The 25,060-nt window shown below is 39.9% G+C and overlaps 1 protein-coding gene across 9 annotated transcripts in view; it reads right to left on the reverse strand.

Moving 5' to 3' along the window:
- The window catches only part of SLC4A7 (solute carrier family 4 member 7), a 111,469-nt gene that overhangs the window by 23,126 nt on the left and 63,283 nt on the right, over window positions 1-25,060 (reverse strand). For all 9 annotated transcript variants that reach the window (XM_043887056.1, XM_043887054.1, XM_043887052.1 and 6 more), the window contains 12 exons: window positions 24,811-24,968; window positions 23,299-23,386; window positions 21,853-21,999; window positions 18,050-18,156; window positions 15,645-15,819; window positions 11,962-12,095; window positions 9,809-10,054; window positions 7,944-8,049; window positions 5,070-5,231; window positions 4,314-4,427; window positions 1,706-1,867; window positions 1,311-1,562 (listed from right to left, as the gene is read on the reverse strand). In XM_043887056.1, the coding sequence (XP_043742991.1) occupies window positions 1,311-1,562; window positions 1,706-1,867; window positions 4,314-4,427; window positions 5,070-5,231; window positions 7,944-8,049; window positions 9,809-10,054; window positions 11,962-12,095; window positions 15,645-15,819; window positions 18,050-18,156; window positions 21,853-21,999; window positions 23,299-23,386; window positions 24,811-24,968 (1,851 nt within the window). The remainder of the gene's footprint in view (window positions 1-1,310; window positions 1,563-1,705; window positions 1,868-4,313; window positions 4,428-5,069; window positions 5,232-7,943; window positions 8,050-9,808; window positions 10,055-11,961; window positions 12,096-15,644; window positions 15,820-18,049; window positions 18,157-21,852; window positions 22,000-23,298; window positions 23,387-24,810; window positions 24,969-25,060) is intronic.

Below are 25,060 nucleotides of genomic sequence, written 5' to 3' on the forward strand. Positions count from 1 at the left end.
GCTCGGCGTACCGCTTACGCGGTTCTGCCCAAAGGCCGTGAGGACAACCCCGCCTCGCAGAGGCGCACACCTGGGCGAGCGGGGCTCCTGCAGGCCCCACACAGAGGTCCTTGGGCGAGCCTTTAAGAGTCACTGTCTCAGGCAGCGAGAATCACTACTCTATTTCACTAAAGATAATAAACTTAGAAATAACATTATAAAAGTATGCAGAAATGTAATGGCACTGACTAACAAAGTATCTTAAAAAACAAAGGAGTAAAAAGTTTACTTCTAGAAAGTTGCTTTTGGAAAGTGAGAGAAAACAAGCTTTTCCTTTGAGAGCTTTCTTGATATTCTACTTGAATTTTTCTGCCTATAATACGCAGTTAATACTTTAAAATGTTTGAAACTACTGAAAACCCGTGTAAAGGGCAACCCTGGCCAGTAGGGGGCAGCGTCCACACAGGACGGCACCGCATGTTTCTCCAGCCTCCGGCTCTAACACGACACTCACCGCCAGGAAGCAACTGCCCATCTGTCTATCTGTTTCACCAACCAGACTGCCAGTCTTCCGAGCAGACACTGTCCTGTTTGTTGTCGTTCCCTCAGTAACTAACAGTACAGAAAGTACTCAACAAATATTTGGCCAATTAGTTGGCTGCACAAAAGGAGGCCAAAGAATTCTAGTACTAACAACTTTTTTAGTTACCACGTAACACACATGCATACAATGCTCCACATTTGTATTTTATAGTTTACAAACAAAAAAACAATGGAAGTGAGCTCTTTCATGATTAACAGAAAATACCAGATTAGATACTTAGCTAGGTTTGCTATGACTGTTTCTTGTTAAATTACCAGATTCAGTAGAATATGTATAGTAAACCTCAGATGTGACTAAAAGATATGAGGGCTACTACTTATATCTCATTTAGATCATCAGGAAGAATGTATTCATTCAATTAATAGCAGTATTACTTTTCACATTTCAGTTAAATTACTGTTTCATCTACCTTTCAATATTACTTCCTCTAATATACTTATAAAATTCTCTAGGTATATTCTTCTTTTAGATCATAACTAAGCCACAGATAAACTTCTTCCAAAACTCTGCAGTCTTTAATAGTACCCTTTCACATTATTTTTCAAAAGGATACAATCTAACCCTGATACCTACCATAGCAACCACCATTCCAAAATATTTATTTTCCAAGTAAACTCTAGGAAATGAAACTATTTTAGATATTTTAATGTTTCATTTTCATACCACCAAGTATAAATTTTATGACCAAAAAAAAGATTTTTAAGACATTGTAACAAAGAGATTTTACCTTTAGTACTGAAGTCATGAACACAGACAGGCCCATTAGAATAAAAATCATTAGCCCTGTCACCCGCTGTTCACGAATGCCCAAAAACTTGGGTTGCTCCCCAGGAGCAGAGCATTCAGATTCCACTTTTAGGCTGTTGACATGACTTATTGACAACACCGTTGCAGCCACAAACCATGGAAGTCCCATGACAGAGCACACTCCCAGCATGACACCAACCACAAGCAGGTCAAGGTGGTAGCCAGCTCCTTTCTGAAAAGGGAAGCCAACACGGAGATCTGTCAGCATATACTGCTCTCTCAGGTTCCAATTCTGCGCTACTCATAAAGAGAGAAGAAGCTAATGTTCACCAGCTCCAACTCAAAGAATACTCTCGGACACACTCTGAAAATTACCTTCAACTTGTGCTCTTTTCTGTTGATGATCACCGCCGTGATCTGCTGATCCATGAAGATGAGAATGGTGCATAGCAGAGCTGGAATGGCCGCGATTAACAAGGTCCACCAAGGGTTCTCTCCCAGCGGGCTTATGATCCAGCCCCTATTTTTATCAGTAGGCTGTTAAAACATTGAAAAATTCAAAGGAAGAAAGAAAAGTTTCCTTCTAACAGTACAGACTGTGTCTACCCCCAAGAAATGCCAAGGGGTTGGAAAGAACTGGACTGAACCCTGGAACCTGTTGTGAATTATCTGCAGAGACGCTCGTGGGGATTTTCTTGTCCCCGAAGCAGGTCTCTGTGCACGTGACTGAGCCACTCTCTCCATCCGGAGGTAGCATCTACGTCCTCCCCTTGGACCTGGGAACAAGGCCACGGCGACCCTGTGATTCCTGTGTCTTGGCCTGGAAGGACCTTGCTGCTGCTCTTCTGGCCTCCTGGAGCCCTGGGGTTAAGCTCTGAGTAAGCCTGGATAAGCTTTCTTGAGATGAGACACAGTACGATGAGACAGGGGTAGGAGGCAACTACCAGTCCCTTCATTCAGCCTCTGCGCTGAGCTCCCAGACATGCCCCCACCAAGGTAGTAAAGATGGCAGGCACCCAAAGATCCCACACCAGCGGACCAGACCACCCCCACCTCAGCCTAGGGCCAACGTCACAGATTTATGAACAAAAAAGAACTGTTGTTTCAGGATATGATGTTTTAGGAGATTTGTTATGCAGTGATAGGTAAGCGAAGCAGTTTCATTTCAACACACGCCTATCCACTCCATATAAAGTGAAGTCAGACTACCGACTAGGTCAACTCTGAAAACTATCAATAAACCGCCTTGTAGACCCTATAGACTAGCCATCGTGACAGCGTCAGTACTCAGGCCGCACTGGGCCTTGGCCTACTATTCTTCCAAAGCAGGGACTGACACAAACCTGACACTTCATCAGATACTAATATATTTCAATGCTGTAACATAATCTGCTTTAAATGAAACATTTTTAAAGCTCCTAAGAATCTAGCATTCTTGGAGGGTATTGGATATACTGAAATTTAAGCATGTTCCTATTACTTAGCCTTTATATTAAGCCTATTTTTTTGTCAATATAAAAGGGAAATTAGCTACTTTCAAATTTAAATATTATCATTTCCCCACACAGATACACATGATAATGCCTCACATTCAGTACTGCACGTGGATAAAAATGTTTTATCTATATAATGCATATATTCTTAACTGTTTATTTCCCCAAGTGTATTTAGTAACCATTGAAATCAGTTTGCTACTTCAAAGCTAGACAAATGAGTAACAAAGATATATTTGGAACCAGAATAAGGAAATGGGACCAGGATTACAGGAAATTACATTAATATAATTTACAGTTTTGTCAATTTGTAAGACTCGGTAAACATAGAATGACTTAGATATAGTCATCTCTAATGGCTTAAAAGCTTTAGTGGCTCAATATCTATGCTTTTAAACAAAAGTCTCCAAACTTTTTAAGTTATATACTCTTAGCAGGAAAAAGACATTTATTTACCCAAATGATTCTATATTTATTTATGCATTACATTACTAACAATTATCTTCATGGTGAAATTCATATCATAAATATTATAAAGCTTAATGTTTCTTATTTTTAGATAAAATATGAGTAGATCCATATAATTTGAGGATCATTTTCCATGATGTACTCTACTTTGGAGGACACAGGTTTTAAAAATGATTCTATTTTTTAATCCCTGTCAGAGAGAAAACAGACTAAATTTATTTTCATTATAGTCCTTATTTCTAATCTCCTTTAAATTTTCTGCTTCTCAAAGTCATATAATTTGTTAAATGTAAATACAGGCACTGACACAAATACTTGATGATTAAAAATTTCCAGAAACTATTCAAAAGCTACCATCTCCAACTTAGAAAGGAAAATAATTATCAGATGTTGCATTATGCAGGCCATGGGGTTGGCAAAGGGGCAGATATGAGTGAGTGACTGAACAACAATACAAAAGATCTGTAGTTTTAATGAAACCAAAAAGTTTGTGGTTCCTCAGACTAAGCATCACTTTTCTTGTGGAAAAAAAAATTCTTTCTTGATTCTGATGAAAAATGTTACAAGACACTTTCCAATTACTGTCAGATATATCAATCACTCTTCTAGAAATTTTAATTAGGATCGCCTTGCTACTCTTATAAATTCAAGTTTGAGTTACTTCTTCACAAAGGAATAAAGAATGTTTCTTTCACCTGGAGAGTGTATCATGAACTCAGCTATGACAGCAGGGTCAAAAATTTTAAATGACTCTGATCTCCTCACTATGAATATTTCTACTTACTCTCTGTGAGGGACTAGATTTGATACCTTCTTGTTTATTTCCTAAATATGTTCACTTGTCTCTGTTCATCTTGTCATTGTTTATATCTGTGAGAGGTATACATAATCTTTCCTTTCAAAGCATTAGCTCTTCACAGAGAATGTGCATATTTTAAAAATTACTAACTAGCAGGCAGTATCTTACTTTAAAGTAGTTTGGTATTTCCCAGTAACAAACAGCCAAGTGTTTTAATCCTTACCTCGAATTTTTCAGGAACATGAAGTTTAGGAGATGGAACTCCTACAAGGTAGTCAATTACAACCATTATTACTATGGTGAGAAATACAGCAAAGTCACTGATTGTCGAGCGCACCTATGTTAAAGGGGTTACGTTAGTATAGACACAGAAATACTGTCCTTTCTAAATAATGCATATCTTTTACAGACTAAATGTGCCACTAGAAAGTGTGAATGAGTTTTTTAATTAGTGATGATGCATCAGTGAAACACATTTATAACTAATATTTTTTACAAAAGATAAGAAACACATTTCACAACTAACCTATCATGCCCCTTGATGCCATTGTCTTTCTATTGTTAGCTCAGATAGGAAATACACACCTTTAAAACTTTATTCGAATATGATTGCTTTACAATGTTAGTTTTTGCTGTACAATGAAATGAAGTAACTACATGTATAACATATGCCACCCCCCTTGCACCTCCTGCCCACCCAGCCCCTCCAGGCCATCACAGAGCTCTGAGCCGAGCTCCCTGGGGTACACTGGGGCTTCTCACTAGCTCTCTGCTTTACATATGATAGTGGGTATGTCAATGCTGCTCTCAGTTCGTCCCACCTTCCTCTTCCGCCCTCCGTCCACATGTCTGTTCTCTACACTTTTCACTAGGAATAACTTCCTTATAGCTGCTTGACATAAAACTACTAACCTCAAACAATAGCTTACTGTTTAAAAACATGAGAATTACAAGAACTCCAAAATTAAACCCCAATTACCTTGGTAGGAAAATAGCGCTTGGTCTTAAATTGCTTGAGGAATGAAGACAGAAAAAATGTTGTGAAAAATAAGATGACAGACCAGAAGAGCACATCTGGAATATAAGGTCCATGGAGACCACACGCTGATCCTACAAATGTACCATGGTAGATTTTACATTCCTGAAGAAAGGGGTGAAAACAGAAAGGAAGGGGTAAAGGGGGTTCTCAGATATCCAATAAATTAATGAGGAACTTCTCTGCCTCTAAGATGCTACTTATCAAAAGACACGCCATTATTCTGTTTCACTTAGAAAAACACATCAAGACAACGTTAAAACACAATCAGTTTTAAAACACATCTTGAGTTCAGAGAGGTAATGGTTTGACAAATCTGCGCATCTTAGAAATCACTGAAAGGAAATAATGTATCTTGTCAAGTTAGTACATCATACACTCCCTTCCTTAAACTCTTTATTTCCTTTAGTGAAAGGTTTATATATTGAGTATTAATTCCCAGATATTTTGTTTGCCTCTTTGGTCAACAATTTTACTATCTTTCCATTACTTTTGAACAAGTTGCTTAAAATAAAATCAAAAGTCAGAAAATTACTACTCTGCCTTTACAATGCTGAATAAGAGATGGCTATAGTACTAAATTCAACTCAACTATAGTACTAAATTCAACATAGTAAAAACTGTGTTTGGCTTTTTTGACTTTTTTTCTGACTTTTCTAAAGGTGAGATTAAAACAGTAAAGTGAACCACCGAAATATTTCCTTTAATAAAATCAATAATGTAATCAATAATATAGCACAATTATAGAAACATATTGACTTGATTTTCCTTTTGAGGGAAAAGAATAACTGAAAGACAACCAGAAATTAACAAAAACAACTGGAGTCCTTTTCTCCTTACTTATATTCTAATGAGATTCATTTTCAAAGCATAAATCAGGTTTACTGAAAGAAAAACAGCCAAAGGAGAATCCATTAATAATGGATTCTCAACAGCCAAATTGAGAATCCATTATTCTCAATTTCTATGTGCTAACATTAGTAATCCTACAGTTTACAACACGGATCATAGAAATAAAAGCTACAGCTATACAAAGAAACTTAACATGGCCCTAACTTAACATTAGGGATCAAAAAAACACACTGAACAGACCATACATATAAGCAATCTGAAACATTAGGACATCCTATTCAACATGAAGAGTTTTTCTTTCTTTTTTTTTTTTTTTAACAAATCACTTTCATTTGAACACCTCTATTAACTCTACTTCTTTCAGAACAGCAGTTATTTTTTCAATATATAGCAGTACAGTACTATTCTAGGCTGGTGACTTACGGACACAGTGTTTTGTCTCCACACTGTCCCAGAACCATCCGTGTTGATAAGGTGTCATAAATCTATACTGCCCAAACAGTTGGCCAGCAGTCAGTCACATGACATGAGCACGTCTAGTGCAGCCAAGAAACGCAACTTTTAATTTTATTTAGTGTGCAGTTAAATACAGACACATGTGGCCCGTGACTACTGCACTGCACAGCACAGATGTAAGTGATCAGTGGGATAACACTGCAGATGAAATCCCTCCAACTCTATATTCAGGAGCTAACTATCACCCCAAGAGAGAAAGGGATGACCTACAAATGCTTACGTGATATAAAAAGCACCAGAGCAGCTCAGGGGATGGTGGGTTTTCACTGATACTGCTAGCGTCACTGGACACCTTTATTTCTAAATCCCAACCTGGGAAGTGACCAAAACAGCTACTCTAGAGCTAGGACAATAATTCCCAACAAAATACAAAAATATGTGTGTAACAGTCTTCAGTACCCAGCAGGTGCTCATTACACATTTCTACTCTTTTTTTCCTTTTCTTTCTCTCAGTGCTCAAGTCAGACTAGTCTCCACCAGGTAAACAGGTTCAGTCTGAGCACCCCTGATCAGAACAGGCGGGTCCCAGAGAGGCTGAACAACAGAAGGCAGGACAGGCGGGTCCCAGCTGCTGAACTGTTAACTTTGGGACCTGCAACCAGCAACCACAGGCTGATGAGCGCATGGATCCAAGAGGATCTAGAAACCCGAAAGCATACTCATAACTTTCTAATAAATAATATCTTGGAGGGCTTCCCTGGTGCTTCAGATGTTAAAGAATCTGCCTGCGATAGAGGAGACCCAGGTTCGATCCCTGGGTCAGGAAGGTCCCCTGGAGAAAGGAATGGCTACCCACTCCAGTGTCTTGCCTGGCGAATTCCATGGACAGAGGGGCATGGAGGGCTACAGTAGTCAATACAATTGAGCGACTACAGTTTCACTCTTTTTTCAGTGTCCTGGAAGCCAAATACAGTCCCTCTTGACCTCTCTTCCCTTGATCTCAGTTTCAGTTTTTTTTCAGCTTTTACATTTCAGAACATGATAAAAAAAATGTGGTAATTCCTATTTGGTTAGACAACACAACACTATATTCTGAAAACGATATCCATCAATCAAGAAGAAAACATAGGTTTACTCAGAAAGGGGCTTCCCATGTAGCTCAGCTGGTAAAGAATCCACCTGCAATGCAAGAGACCTCAGTTCAATTCCTGGGCCGGGAAAAGCCCCTGGAGAACAGATAGGCTACCCACTCCGGTATTCTTGGGCTTCCCTGGTGGCTTGGCTGGTAAAAAGACTCCGCCTGCACTGTGGGAGACCTGGGTTCGATCCCTGGGTTCGGAAGATCCCCTGGAGAAGAGAATGGCTACCCACTCCAGTATTCTGGCCTGTATAGTCCATGGGGTCGCAAAGAGTTGGACACAGCTGAGTGACTTTCACTTCGTTTTACTCAGAAAAAGCTCAAGAACGAGGTTAATTGTTGGCACCAGCCTTCGCTTCATTTATACTCACAGACACGGTGAGGTTCCCCCAGGGAATGTCGCGGGCTGTCACATTGTGTTCCTCCCACATCTTCAGAGTTTCATTGCCAGGGTTAGAAGGCTCAACACACACACATCTGAGAAATCAGAATGGGATACAGTTTTAAGGATTCTGAACTTCGTGTTTATAGCGTATTAAATCAGTCACACAGTGGAGTAGTTCTTAACTTTATTCCATGTTATAACGCATAGGGAAAACAAGTGAAAACATTTCAGAAACAATGGAATGGAATGAAGTTTGGCTTACGTAAATAAAACAAAGAAAATGCTTACTTAATGGAACTAGTTGGGCACATCCCTTGGGGCAGAACTATTTTCTTTAAAAATTTGGGAAGACACCACCTTTAACATGGTCAGCCTCCATTCAATCTCATCACTTAACCTCCATGGAGCTGCCGCCGCCCCACTGTCCACACACACATCAGGCGCTAGGAACCAGTACAATGTCTGCTCTTGTTAATTCCAGGAATTCTAGCAATTCCTTTCTGCATCTTAAGAGTCATCCTTACAGTAATGGGTAAAACACCATTTTTCAGGACAGCACTAGGAGAGTTAAACTAATCAGAATTCAGTTCGTACCCAGAACTATCTGACCTGCCTGAAAAAGCCAGAAACACACACATGAGAAAACAAATCTCTAAATGTGGATTTAAAAAAATGAAAAGAACAAACAAAAATATTCTCAACTGGACCATGAGCTGTTTGAGAACAGGTGGGAGGCTGGACTTCGGATTCACTGAGGCTCTGTCATTTGCTAGCTATTTGACCCAAGTCAAGTTCTAACCTTAAAGAGCCTCGGGTTCTTCATACACAAAAGGGGCTATGACACGCATGACTCACAACGACATGAATATTAAGCAACACTCAACACAGTGTCTGCCACAAAATGTCAGCTGAGCAAAGGATTTACACACCAGAAACTGCTCTAACCGCTGTCACGAGCTGTGAAAATCATGCTCACGCTTCTTAAAGATCAGAGTAACAGGGAACGAGAGAAGACAGAGAATTAAGTAAAAAAATACCTAGTTTGAGAACAAAGGTGATGCAAAACAGACTTGGTATCAGAGTGTCGCTAATATTTTCAAGCAAGTCAATATCTTACAGGAAGCTGCAGGCTCCTCCGTCCCCTGTCCATCAAAGCCGGGAGTGTGGAGGACAGCGGGGAGGAGCAGTGTGACGCGGGGGCACGGGGAGGGGCCAGGAGGAAGGGTTTTGGTCACCACGTTCCTCCGTGAAAGTTCACCAAATGCAGGCTCGAGCTCACATCAGCTGTGCGCAGGACAGCAAATACAGGCATCCACCTCAGAACGTGTCATTTTAATCACCTTCGTGACGTTTAAATGTCTGCCAACCCTTTTTAACTATTATAATTACTTCTCAAACCCCATTTTATTTCTGAGTCTTAAAATATTTTCACTTCAAGCTTTATCACAAAGAAAATAATCCGCTAAACAGCATACAACAGTACACTGAAATTATATTTTAAAATAACATCCACAAAAATTAATGAAAATGCACAACATGAACAATATTTAAATATATGGTGGGCAGTTGCCAAACCAATTTAAACATGAAACCAAAAACATACACACTTGGACAAATTGTTTCAAGAAATAACAGTGACTGAATTTGTTCAGTCACATGTATGTCCACTGAGTGCTTTGGTAAGATCTCACCTGTAACAAACAAGTCAACCTCTGTATTGCCAGTTGGGTAGTTATAGCTTGATATACAGCGAGCATCATGTTGCAAAAAAAAAAAAAAAAATCTGTTTTCTTTTGCTCTTAAACGTCTGCAAAAATACATTTTAATATTAAGGGAAATAGAAACACTTACGAGTAGCTGGTTAGTTCCTCCAAATTATTGTGCATATTAAATGCATATGTTTCTCCTAAATGGAAGAGCTTCTCCAAAGCCTCGTAGATGAATATGATGCAGATGAGAGCTGCAAAAGCCTCCTCGGTGAACCGCGTGATGTAGCACACCAGGCTGCTTGCATCTGTTGCAACCAAAACAATGCACAAGAAAGAGGTCCACAGACCAATACTGGTTCTCAGAGACAGATATGAAAGGTGGTAATCTCTGTTTGGAAAGAAAAATAAACGTGGACACAATCAACATATACACGCCAAACAGTACTGGTACTTAAAATTTCCACAATAAGCAGTAAGAACAGTATAAAAACATGAGATTTCTAAAAGAGAGCATATCACAGAATAACAAAATAATGACTAGAGAAAGCTCTATGTGTTTTTCTTTCTTTTGCTTCAACTGAAGACTAGCTTGTTGTTAGACTTAACAGTTACATTTTACTTATACAAAAGTTTTCCAGTGTAAACCTACCAGGCAATATACACTTAAAGACAAAGACCTCACCGGCGGGAGGTGGGAGGGGGGATCGGGATGGGGAATACATGTAACTCCATGGCTGATTCATGTCAATGTATGACAAAACCCACTGCAATGTTGCGAAGTAATTAGCCTACAACTAATAAAATAAAATGTAAAAAAAAAAAAAAAGACCTCATTTTAGAAATCAGTTATGAGGCTTAGGCGACAGACACCAGCCTCCAGGACACCTGGATGTGTGATGCTCTCTGGCCCCAGGGCTCAGGGTGACACAGCGGCCACACCCCTGCCCCGCCGCCACACCCCCGCCCCCGTCACACCCCTGCCCTGCCCCGCCGTCACACCCCTGCCCCGCTGTCACACCCCTGCCCCCGCTGTCACACCCCTGCCCCTGCCCCGTCACACCCCTGCCCTGCCTCGCCGTCACACCCCTGCCCGCCGCCACACCCCTGCCCCCCGTCACACCCCTGCCCCTGCCCCGCCGTCACACCCCTGCCCCGCTGTCACACCCTTGCCCCCCGTCACACCCCTGCCCCCCGTCACACCCCTGCCCCGCCGTCACACCCCTGGCCCGCCGCCACACCCCTGCCCCCCGCCACACCCCTGCCCCACTGTCACACCCCTGCCCGCCGTCACACCCCTGCCCCTGCCCCGCCGTCACACCCCTGGCCCGCCGCCACACCCCTGCCCCACTGTCACACCCCTGCCCACCGTCACACCCCTGCCCCTGCCCCATCACACCCCTGCCCCTGCCCCGCCATCACACCCCTGCCCCTGCCCCGCCGTCACACCCCTCCCCGCCGTCACACCCCTCCCCTGCCCCGCCGTCACACCCCTGCCCTGCCCCGCCCCGCCGTCACACCCCTCCCCGCCGCCACACCCCTGCCCCCGCCACACCCCTACCACTGCTGGCTCCGCCACCACCAGCATCACCCCACAGTGACTCATTTTCCAACTCAGTGTCAAACAAGTGAGCCTAAAACAGGTCAGGCCACTACATTCTCAATTTATGTGTGTATCATGCCAGATCAGAATCAGCTTGTTCAGGGAAGAAAGAATCAGAACAAGAGGAATTAGATGAGTCAAACCTGTAACAGCACCAAGTTGTTTCAGGCTAAACATCCAGCTGCAATGCTCTCACTAAAGGGACAGGACTGCTGGGTCAAGTTCTGAGGCCACCGCCCAGCGGCCTGCACTGACCCTGCGCGTGAACAACCCCCGCCCACTGCCTGGCAGAGCCAGCACCAGCCTTCTAGACTCACCTCTTTCTAAACTTCTAACAAGACCAGCATACTGTTCAGTACCTAATTCAGATTTAACACCTGACTAGGCTGAAATCTCGTAACACAAAGGATTTTTACTGTCCCTCAAGTGACATGCTTATCAGAACTCAAATCCATGGACTTTATACTCAAGGGGACTGGGGTGACAGCAGGAGCCAGAGGAGGGTTTGCCACACAGTGGCCCCAAAGCATTGAAAAAGAAAAAAAAAAAAAATATATATATATATATATATATATACTGATCAGATCCTCTTTTTCAGCTATTAATAAATACACAAAGAACTTTTAATTTAATACAATAATATATAACTATACACTTACGTAAACACATGTGAAAAGTGGATAGCTATTACATACCTGCAGAATTTAAATAAAATTTTTTCAAACACTAAAACTGGACCTGTGCTCCCCAATATTGTGAGAGGTTGCCCAGCAAACAACGAGTAGGCAATCCCAGTTAATGATGCTCCAAAAAGAGACTCTATTGCACTCTGTTTAAGGAAAGAAGAAACGAATAAAAGTAATACATCATGAACACATCTCTAACCTACTGTAGTACATGTAAGACATCTGAAAAATAAAAACATTAATCAAGTGGTTTAAAAAAATATAGTAAACGCAACTTTAAATCTCAAACTTAACATTTAAATAAAGAAAATCACAAACATATTTTAAATACACTAGAAAATTGTTTTGCTTTCACATACTGGAGGTGAACTTTTGCAATCAACATTAATTTAAAACAACACTGTGGGAGGCAGGGAGAGTGGGGTACATGGAAGACAGACACAAGAGGCTTCAACCCCTCTACATAACATGCTTTACTTCTGAAGCCTGTGGTGAGGACAAAGATGCATATATTGTTTTCAATACTGTGGCATGTCCAAAACAGTTCATTTAAGAAAATAAAAAGTATTTGAAGTGTTTGATATGGTATCAACACAAAAAAAATCTACTTCTTCAAATAGATGAACAAGACATTATCACGTGGTCCTATCATTCTCAAATTGATTCCCAAAGACAGTTCCCCACACATTTTAAAGAAATTATTCTAATATGACTGGCTTAACCAATAAATATAAAAAATGAAATGCTTAACAAAAACAAAAATCTCCTGGAAACCATAGAAAAGGAAAACCCACTAAAGTTGGGTTAAAATGATAAAATGAAAGACTCAGAAAAATCTTGAAAGCTAGTAGGCCAGTTTTATTTCACCACCAATGTCACACCCTAACTGACTAGGGGATCAGTTGGGAAGGTGTATAGACTCTGCCACTAGATAGGGAGGTGGGGGCAGAAAGAAAACAGTTTCCATTCACAAACATCAAGGTCAACGGGAATACATGACCAGGAAAGGGAAAGCCTAGCATCAGTAAAGCAAAGAGAAGGCGCTTGTGAGAGACAGTCCTCCTGGGCCTGGAGGCAGCAAGCAGCGGGCAGAGATCAGGGCTCCAGGGGACCAGATCGGAGGAAGCAGACCACCTCCTGCGAGCTGTGAGCTGCTGAACCACGGCCATGTCTCCAACTCATCCAGCCCAACTTTCCTCACCTTTGAATGTGGGTGATGAGAGCCAGGAGAGCTTACTGAAGCAGTGTTTCTGCAAACACCAGCAGGAACACTGTCTGGCATACGGGACGCTCTCAACATCAGTACTAACAGCGTGTCAGAATCACTCACAGCAGAGACAGTTATGTCGTAAATGAGACATTCAACTCTCAGTATAAAAACAGGATCAAACCCACATACAGACTTCACTTTTGGCAAAACGAGGAAGAGTTCATGTTAACAATGTATTTATGAATTGTACAAGATAAACGTGTTTTCTTGCCCACAGACAAAAAAGACTGTCCTGGAAGACACTGCTTGCTAGGCTGTTATAAAATCCTTGGTTCAATTACAGTCTGTATATTTAGGAATGAATTTAGAGCTCAAATCAAAGGGAAAAAATGTCTAAACCTCATAGAGAAACAGAAAGCAGAGAAACAGAAACAAGGAGATGGCAAATAAAGAAATGCTAATGGCGGGGATGGGGGAGGGGGTTGGTAAGGGGTAAGGGGTGTGGAGATGCTGCCAGGCACAGAATGAACTCCCCGCCAAGTGCTGTGTGGAAAAAGCAGACTCTGCCTGGTGGAGACCTTCCTTACTGTTCCCCTCACTGCCACATTCACTAGTTCCTCTACCCAGATCCACTTTTTCCCAAGTTTTAAGCCACTTCTATGTTCTTTGCCAAAGTGAAACCCATCTTTCCCTGAAGAAATCACAGCCCCACTGTGCTGCCTCCCCCAACCCACATTCAGTCTCCAAGTCATCACCCAGCAGAAGCCTCCCCTCATCACCCCCTCACCCCCCACTGCAGGGCACGGGGGCAGTCCCTGCTCAAGTCGCCTCCGCCTCCTTCTCGACGTCTGATTTGGTTTCTGCAAAGTCAAACCGTCCTGATCTCTCGCTCAAAGCTCTGCTGTGCCCTTGTCTAATCTGCTGGGCCACTTCCTCCTCACTCCCCTCCTTCTTCCCATCCACCAATGGGGATAACTTCCCCCTTCTCCTCTCCCTTTAAAGTGCTAACCTCATCTATCTCAGCTTCCCACTCTGGAAACTCTGGATCTACACTTCCTAATGTCTCCACTTTTACCTGAAGTTCCAATAAAGCACCTGAAAATAAACACAGCGTCATGTCCCTCCATAATCCTTCTGACTTCTCTGCTTCTATAATTATAGCTCCTACAGCTCTTCCTTCATCTCACTTGTGTGCCGCCCAGCACAGCATGACATAGGAACTGCACATACACTTTCTCATCTTCTTCTCGGTTAGGACCCCAAGGAGAGAAGACACACGTCCGTGTCTCACCCGTGTCCGTACTCCTCCAACGTCTAAAGCGCTATCACACACACAGGGTACTAAGAGCAGGATGAGATGGGGAGGCAGTGAGTGACAGTCCAAGAAGCAGCAGAACTTCCATGACGGTAACAGACAAGACACACTTCCTTGGGGACCAGCAGAGATACACACACAGCTTGTGACAGCTGCTTTAAGCAGCTTACTAAAAATATACACCTCTGATATAATAACATAAAAGAGTAATATAAATGAATCTAAATAACTGAAAATAAACTGAGTTGAAAGGAAATTACAGTTGTCAGGTTTACCTCATGTTCAGCTTATGAAATACTTTAATTAAGCAATTATTACTACTTTAGGTTTGGTTGGTTTTTAAAAACCTTAAGATCTATAAAAAAATAAACTTTCTCCAAAGAGTAAATATCATTAAACAAAATACACTTAGGAATCACAAACTGTCTCACTTAAATGCCATTAAAATGTATATAAACAGCAACAAAAAACACTTTCTCAATTTCACGAAGCACCAGATGCGGCTCTGTAACCACAGCCCCAGTATGGTATTACCCAGAACAAAACATAAAAGCTTTCATTCTAATCATGTCAATACACAGATGTAGTTTTCAGTTATACTTTCCAGTTAACACTTTGACAACTTTCACACGTTTAGTAACAGCAAAATTAAAGTAAACACCACTTCAAAATCCATCATTGTCCACAACTGTGCTCCCTTCTTCCCAATGGTCTGCCTGGCGGACCTGCCAGGGCAGATGAGTTACTGGTTATCAGTGGCTCTAACTAGTCCTATGATGCCCTGAAGGACACAGAGCGCCCACCCCCGCCCCCGATAAACTCTCCCACCCACGACCCACCGGGACGAGTTCAGTTCATCTGAACCCCCCCACCCACCCACTCCCCCCACAAGGACAATACAAGCCTTTTACTCAATTGATAAAACCATTCATCCAGCAAGCCATGAAAAACTTTTCTTTTTTTTACCTCAACTGTGCATCTTCTCCTGTTCAAATGGCTTCCCCTTGTTTTCCACAGCAATTACCTTTGGGGGAAGTCTGCTTTGGGACGGGTTAATCATGCTGTGGGGAGACTCTTCAAATAAAAGTAGGAATAGTGAGACAAATGCACACAGACACTTGCCTCTGAGGAGCTAAGAGCCTGGCCACTACCAATCTTTGTACTCACTATTCTGCCTTCTGTAGCTTCTCCAAGCAGCCCTCCAAAAGTGATTACAGGAGACATACAGGCACAGTATAGGAAAAGAATCGAGGCCAGGCACTGCAGACTTAATGCATCCTTGAAGTCACTCAAGAAAAAAGGTGCTTTCCTTTTGATGTCAAGTATCAAACCACCAAAAAGCCTAAATAGGTGAGATGAAACTCGTCAAACTGTACACTAGAGGATTCTGGCTGTTCACACTAAAACTATGGGCTACATAAAACTGCTGGCGCCTAGCATTTGTCAACAAAAATTAATATCCTATTTAAATAATGGTATAAATTTTAGAAGACACACTCATTTAATCTAATCCACTGACAGCGGAAAGGTAGATCTCACTAAATTAAAAGAGACACAAACATCTATATCTTACGGACTATATACTGAAAAGACTACAGGCAAAAGACTTATATAAGTAAATGCAATATCAAACACAAATGTGCAAGGAAACGTACAATAAAAATAAATAAAACCTAACAACCCATTTATGAAAATGTGTGTAAGCAATGCTATTAATCATTATCTACATTATAAATCTTAAAGGCAAGTGTGAGAAATACCAGGAATGCAATTATAATATAAATTGTAAGTCCCCAAACGCTATTTAGTAAGTACCTTGTGCTTAGGTTCACTCAGTAGTGAATTAAATAATTTTACTTCTAAAATTGATACTCCAAACACATAAATATTTCTGGTCTAGAAAAAAGTCTAAAAACTATATCAGTGTATGTAATTTACTGTGTATGTAGTCAAACCAGTGTGTATATTAATAAAACAAAGATGTTTTAATTAGTAAATTTAAATCTATATTTGTGCATCAAATCCTTCTCATTTCACTGTTTCTTCAAGTCAGACTTTTGGATGCACCTGACCTGAAAGCACTCCACTACAAAACAAGCTCTGTGAGGAGCAGGGACCTTGTCTTACTCACTGCTACTCTCTCCAGGGTTAGAACACTGCCTGGGGAGCAGTAGATACTCAATAAATACTGGTGACAAACCAGTAACTCAAAAAGACTGTGCGACTTATAAAATGTATAATCATTTAAATCCCTACTGCAGAAAAATACACCCGAAAAAGTTAATATTATGCTTTCAAAATACATCACAAAGGTTAATCTCATGCTCTCAAAAGCTTTAGATCAGCACTCCTCACCCTTACCGGCACCAGGGGCCAGCTTCATGAAACACAGTTCCCCACAGACTGGGGGGATGTGAGTGCGGGGAGCAGCTGTACACCCACCGCTCCCCCGGCTCTGAGGCCCGGCTCCTCACAGGCCATGGACCAGTGCCGGGGTTGGGGACTCTTGCTCCAGATGTTTCAAACTTTACCATTCTAGCTTTTTCCAAAGTTAATACTGAAATAAACCTAAACGTACACTGACAGCTGGCATAAGTTATCCTATAAATAATATGACAGCAATGGGACTGAAAAATCTATAAAGGAAAGGGTGCCAACTTGCAATAAAAATAGTGCCAATGATAATCTAGTTAATGAAACTATATCATCAAGTCAAAAATCTATATAAGATTCTCAGGTAACATGATCAGTAGGGGCCTGGCTTTGTACTTCTTAGTGACTAACCCTACCTCAGTCTGAAGAAGTAGCAATGCTAATAACTCAAACGAGCACCTTTCGCATGGGGGCAGAGGCTCACTCTAGTATAATTCAGAGACTACTACTATTTAAGATTCAAGATCTTTAGCTCACAGAGAGCACCAATGGGCAAACAGTATCACTATACACATGCTTGCTTCTCTACTATGACAATACCATGATACTTTTCTATCTCTACAAAAAATTCTAAGACAGTTTGTACCTGGCAATATTTCTATTTTTTTATTCCAGGAATTAACTTCTGCAACAATTTTTCTAACTAGGTTTCCAGAGATTATATGCTTGTCTGCCTGATTTTACATTATCTTATGATACGCTGCTCACGGAAGAGTTTTACATCTCTGCATACACACAACACGATGGCTACAATTCCTCGCTGTTCCCATTGTTCTGACTGCCTATTAGAATGGCAATAGGACGCCACACTTTCCTCAAGAAATCTTTTGTACAGCCAATTAAGTTAACCTACTACAGAACTACAATATTCTTAACATATGCTGCATAATGTTTTTGTTTTAAATTAAATCCTAGTATACAGAATCCAATATATTCTAGTAAGCTATTTAAAAATATGTATTAATTATCCTTAACATTATATACCTATGAAAACAATAAACATTTTTTAAAATATGGAAAAATACTAGACAAAATTAGTTTCCAAACACTTGCAAAGAAAAAGCATATTTCTGCTTTGTCCATCACATCAGTTTCTAGCCCCCAAGAGATGCCCGCATGGAATCAGCGACTGTACCCACCGTCCAGTCCTCTGGAGCTCGGGCCCCGCATGGTGCGCTGCCTCCTTCGGGGTGTCACCCGAGCTGGGGGCAGATCCATTGGGAAATACAGGAATCTTTCTCTTTTCCTGCATTTCACAAAAAAAAAAAAAAAGAAGAAGAGAAACAACACACTCACATCTTTCAGAATTCTGTTTTAAGGAAGCCAAAATAGCATCTCCATTAAAGAGAACATGAGCTCTCCCATTGATTATACGTCTAACCAGTACTCCTCGAAAAAAAATGCTTCCTAGTATCAACTTCCACTTTAAAGACACTGCACTTTGAAACAGAATCTAAAATTTGTCTCTGTTAATATTTCAAATTTATATTGGCTTTTTCTATTTTATAATCTAACATCAAATATACTATAGAACACTCACACACATCATTTCAAATTACTACTCAGCAACAGGAATATAAAAATCCAATAAAACATCTCTTCAGCTAGAATTTTAAATCCTTATTCATGTTCACTATTGAAAAAATATACTTTATACTTTACATTAAGAAAAAAAGGAAATTCCACTTTTTCTTATTAAATACTTCCCTTAAGATGTCAGTAGCATGAGTCATCAAATAAATTTTCATAAAAATCAACTCCCTATTATGTTTTATTACAAATTCAAGAGTACTATTCTCATGATAAAAGATACTCTCATCCTCAGGGAGCAAGTTTTGTTAACTCCAAAGGTCAGAGGTTACTGGACCAAAAAAAAAGTGGGTTGCGGGAGAGGTGGAGTGGGAATAGAGCCAACAGGGGGAGAGAGAAGGGAGACAGAGAGGAAAGAAGAGCAGTGGGGAGAAAGAAAAACTTGGGCTGGGGGTGTTCATCCCAGGGGGACCCCAGATCAACCACAGCAGTGAACTCCCTGGGTCACATGCTCAGTATTTAAAAAGTAGCACGACTTGCCTGTAATCGTAAGACTACCATTTGAAAATGTCAAGATTGAAACTAACTTGTATCACAGCTCAAAGGGGAAAGAGAAAACAAAATTACTGAACTCCCACAAAATGCATCTAATGAAAATACTATATATCACAATTGATGGGATGTAGCAAAAGCATCATTCAAGAAAACAAAGCAGCTCTTATATTAAGAAAAATGAAAGGACAAAAATAAATGTATTAAGTATTTAATTCACCAAATGTGAAAAAAATCTTTCCTGAAGGAAAGTGAATACAGCTAAATGCAGAAGCTGAGTTACACAACACAATATACTTTTTTAAAAAGGAGAACTGAAATAAATATTGAAAGTTGCTCTATTAGAAAAATATGATTAAATCATCAGCTAATATACAACCAAAGATATGACAAGGAAAGTCACAAATTTTACTTATGTATAAATATACAGTGAGAGGGAGAGACTACACAGTACAACCCTATGCAACTAGATGAAAAACCTTGATAAAATGGGTGCTATAACAATTTCCCAAAATTGACACCAAAAAACAGGAAAATAGGTAATTTTCTAGGAAAATATAACTTACCAAATCTGACTCCAGAAAAAAGAGAACATTTACACAAACCAATTTCCACAGAAGAAATAACAAGCTGCTGAAGTCTACCATACAAGAGTCAAGCTCAGAAAATTCTACTAAAAAATCTTCCATACTTTTAGAATCAAAGTATTCCAAGCCACTTAAAGTTTAAAGAGCACAGAAAAAGGAAAACTTACAAATCTGTTTTTATGAAACAAGTTTAATGATGATACCAAAATGTAAAGACTTCACAAAAATCTATAGACCAATCTGCTTACAAATGGAGATGGAAGCAACTTAAATAAAACATTAGAAAAAGACTACAGACACTTTAAAGCTTAAGTTGGGTTATTCCAACAATGCAAGAGTGTCTTCAAATTAAAGAAACTATTAATATGATTTACCATAATAACTGGTAAGTAAAATTCATATATCATCTCCAGAGATGCTAAAAAGCCCTTTGACAAAATTCAACACTCACTTATATTAAAAAATTCAATAAAACAGAAAACAGGGTATTTTCTTAATATGATAAAATATGTATTTTGGCATCAATGACAGTAACTTAATGAGAGAAACAATAGACTTTGACTACAACTATGAAAAAATTAAGAAATGCCCTTTAAAGTCGACTACTATGTAAAACTATTAGAGATTTTAGTCAATACCATTAGATAAGAGAAAACATGTTAAAGGTGTAGGAGTTAGAAAATGAATAATATTATCTTTTATTGGAGACCACATGACTACACACAATAAAAGAATTAAGGAAGGCAGCAGGATACAAATGAAATATACAATGACCAATAGTCATCATATATATACATATATATAAAAGCAACAGACAATATAATGCAACAAAGACCTCATTTATAACAGAAACAAAGATAAAATACTTACGAATACACTCACCAAGAGGAGTGTAAGGTGCACATAAGGAGAATTTTATAATATTCCTTAAGGACACAAAAACTGACTTGAAAACAGTCAGGAAAACAACTGGGGAAAGATATACCATGTTCTTGAAAAGATTCCAACTTTCCCTCAGTTCATTTAGAAATTTAATTTCCATCACAATTTTTTAAAAATCACATTTTATTTCTGTAAATAGAAAGCTGATTTTAAAACTAATATGAAAATAAATATGCAAAGACGACCAAGAAAATTCAGAAAAACAAGAGTGAGGTCAAGAATGAATGCAGACCTACCAGATATTAAAATATATCAAAAACTTTCAGAAATTAAAGTGTGTAAGTGGTCCATGCCTAGACCAATCAATGGAAAAGAAATCCCAGAAACAGACCTGAATGAATATGGAAATTTAGTAAATGATAAAGACAACATCAACAAGCAAACAGAAAAATGCTTAACTTTTTAATAAACTGGGACAGACTACAATTTAGAAAAAAGATAAACTGCATGCATTCTCTACATAGTACGTCATGGTAAATACAAAAGGATGAGTGAATAATTTAAATGCTTAAAAAAAGTTGGTGGAGGGTGATGAACAAAAAATATTCAGGAATACTCAACTTCACTAATTACAGAAATACAAATTAAAATCATATTAAAATGCCTAATACAGTAAGATAATGATAACGTATCAGACTGACAAATATCCAGAAGTGTGACAACAGACCATGCTGGTGAGGCTGTAGGGAAACAGGCATTCTCAGGCATCACCAAAATGAGTCCAAAACAGTTAACCCAAGAAGAGGAGACTCTGGCAACGTTTGCTAAAACTGCAGGTAAACTCCCATGTAAGCCAATAATCTTATTCCTGGGAATCTATCCTGCAGACACATCTGCACAAGACTAAGATGGCAGGCGAACACCACGATGAAGCCTGTAACAGCTAAAAACAGAAGACAAGATGCACCAGGATAGGACAGACTACAGCGCGTCCATGCTGGGATACAACAGAGCTGTGAGGAGGAGGAGGAGGACTACTTCTGCCATTTCTTATCATCACACCTGCAGGAAATACTGTTCCATGAAAAAGGCAAGGTGCAGAACACTACATATAGGATGTTCACGTCTGGTAAGAAAGAGGAGAAAACAAGACTACATGTTCATATTCCCCTGTACTGAATAAAAAGTGGAAGAATAACAAAAAACCAATAGCAAATGATGACCCGCAAGAGGTGGGGACAGGGTGGGGTGGCAGAGAGGACGTGGTGGGGAACAACTTCTCCGGGTGTAGTTCTTCATACGGTTTTGAGTTTTGAAAATGTATAAACTACTTGGAAAAGTTTAATTAAAAAAAAAAGGGGAACTCAAAGAAGCATTGTGCAGATCCTCACCTGAGATGGAACACTCTTTGGTGGCTCTATGCGTATGGAAGGGTCCCACTCTCCTGGAGGTAGGACGGTCACTTGATCTAAAAATTCATCAATTCCAGATAAGAGGTCATTTCTGTCTTTTGCTTTATAAGCTACATCATGAAAAATCTAAAGAAAAATGAACACATTGAGTAAAAGGATTTTAAAGTTGAAAGAAAATTCCATACATAGTAATCCACTTTCGATATCATAACAAAGTCTACATAAAGATAATTACCTAAACTCTTGACCCCACCTTCAATAACAACTTTAAAAAATAATGCACTATTAGTATTATCAGATAAATTAACAGTAAAAACCAAACAACAAAAGAAACTAGTGATGTGTTAATACACAATTTTTAGAAAGAGAAAATTTTACTTGGGAAATAACATTTTAATGTCATTTATCCTAAAGGAATAATCATGAGTATGCTAACAACTTTACTTAAAATAGTTAATTAATTTGATCGTTCCTACTGACTGGGTGCCTACTGTTTGGTAGGTACCATTCTTCTCTTTTTCTGTGTTTTATTTTTGGCTGGGCTGGGTCTTCACTGTGGCACAGGCTTTTCTCTAGCTGTGCCAAGCAGGGGCTATTCCCCATCTGCGGTGTGCAGGCCTCAGCGGTTCGGGCACACGGGCTCAGCAGGTACAGCTCCCGGCTCTAGAGCCCAAGCTCAGTCCGGAGTCTAGCTTAGCAGCTCCACAGCATGTGGGATCTCCCCGGACCAGGGATGAGCGAACCCAGGTCTCCTGCACTGGCAGGCGGATTCTTTACCACTGAGCCCCCAGGGAAGTTCTGGCAGGCACGACACGGGTAAGTCAGAGTCCCTGCACTCAGAACTCGGGGTAACCACGTGAATCCACTACCGCAGGGGATAACAAGAACGCCTATAAAAATGAAGCAGGGTACGGAAGGGCAACCGATGCGGGGGAACAGGGTGGCTGCGGAAGATGTCTTAGAGGAGGAAACACTGAGGAGGAGTCTGCCTGAGATGCGGGACAGAGCAGGTACAGGGTGGGGTGAGGGGTGCAGACAGCGCTCCGCCAAGGGCAGAGCTCAGCGTCCAGAGGCGGCAGTGAGCACCGCACATCCAAGGTGCAGAAAGGACGGGGAAGCGGATGGAGCAAGCAGTAGAGAAAGGGGGTCCGTCACAGCGTACAAACTTCAAAAAGCACAGAGACCGGGCTAGGCAGGCTCTATCAAGGCAACAGCGAAGAGCTTAAACAAATATCCAACGGGCATATCATTGATACATCTAAATCAAGGAGATGATTTATTCAAATCTGCATATTACTGATAGCACAGAGGAAAATACTATAAGAGAAAGACCCATAAAATACACTTTAAAATCACCAAAGACGGTAAGAGAGTCTATAATTTAACATGCATTGTATGCTTCACATCAAGGGGCGTGTTCCTTACCTCATCTGTCATGAGGGTGGCTATTGATCTTCCAATTTCGTGATACTGTGGCGCCTTGCCTGCAGGCCCCAGTAACAGAAACAAAAACCTAAGGGAACATTAAAACAGAGAGATTTAAACATGAACAACAGACATAAGTCTAAGAATCATAAGCAAATCATACAAATGTAAACACAGAAACATTACTCAGACCTCCTTTTCATCCTCACATCCTATTGGCTGCAAAAAGGTTGGCAACTCTATTCAGATGAATCACAAAACTAAAAACGGCATTCATAATTAAGTTCCATCTTTCTTAGAGTAAAAAGTACTTAAGGAATCAGTGTTTTACATTAAAGATGGTGTTTCCCATCTTCTATATCCTTTTGAATTTTGAGTAAACAATATTTTCTGGTCTGTACTGGTGAAAAGAAGTAAATTAGTAAATCAAGTGAATACCAATCCAATTAAGTACTTACTTTGGCTTAAGAAAATAGATGAGTATTCAGAAGAAATTCATGGTCCCTCAAACTACAGTCTGGATAAAGACACTATAGGGGAAAATAAAGGACTAACCCTTTTGGAAGTAAAAGCATTTTATTTACAACTCTTATTATTTAAAAGCCTCTTATTGTTTAACAACCTCTTATTGCCTATCCCATCTCCAAAGGATCTTCCTGACCCAGAAATCAAACCGGGGTCTCCTGAATTGCAGGCAGCTTTTTTTTTTTTTTTACAAACTGAGCTACTAGGGAAACCCAAATAAAAATTATTTAACTTCCTACTTAGTTATATTGTTATTAACATACAGTAAAATATTAATATTCATACTTATCCAAACTGGAAGTATTCATCTTCCTGCTTTGTAAGAATTTAAATGTGAATAAATGAATTATCTTTCTCATTTATCTCAGTACTGTACCATTAATGCAACTCAGGAAAGCTTATTAAAAACTAGCATGTACATTTCAAACAGGCTGCAATTAATTCTTCATATTTATTACTATAAAAATATATTCTTAATTATTCTCATTTGTAATTAAGTTCATATAATCAGTAGCTAACTGATCACACTTTATAACACAACTTGCTAATTATTCTTAATGTATATTGAACAGAAGATTGGATCAGGTCAGAACAAAGCATTCTGCCTAATTCAGGGGCATTATTACATTTAATCAACCCTGAGGTACTGTTACCCTCATTTTACAAGTAAAGCAGAAGCCTGGCTTGACCGTCCCACAAAAAGCAGCAGAGCAAGGATTCAACTCCATCCTCTCTGACTTCAGTGCCTGCACAGAACATACTATGAACAGAACTTTTCTTATAAAAACATAAATGCAACGTATTTTTTAAAGGATGCTTTTTTTTTAGTTCCAGAAAGAAAGGTAAATCTTTAATGCTCTAATAGTCAAGGCACTGGGGCAATGACACCATTAACCATTAAAAGGAGCTTTCATTACATAAAGCGACATGTTCCTCTAGATTTTGGACATTCTGGAAGAACGTTACCTGCAAATAACCCTCCCTTACCTTGTAGGGACGGGGACTTCGGTTAGCCCTGAGAGAAGAACAGCGGGAGCCAGTCTCACAAATGCAATTATAGGTCTTTCTAAAAAATCCACCTCTCCCACCAGAACATTGGATGCCTCAGCTCCTGAAGGAATTTTTCTCATGAAATTCATATCAACCTATTGGCAAATAAATAATAATTAAAAATAAAGTGTGCATGGTACTAATCAGTCTAGAAGGAAACAGGAAAAAGATGCTTTAAGACTACTAT

The sequence above is a fragment of the Cervus elaphus genome, chromosome 24, assembly GCF_910594005.1.
Source record: "Cervus elaphus chromosome 24, mCerEla1.1, whole genome shotgun sequence".
In the NCBI taxonomy this organism is placed as follows: domain Eukaryota; kingdom Metazoa; phylum Chordata; class Mammalia; order Artiodactyla; family Cervidae; genus Cervus; species Cervus elaphus.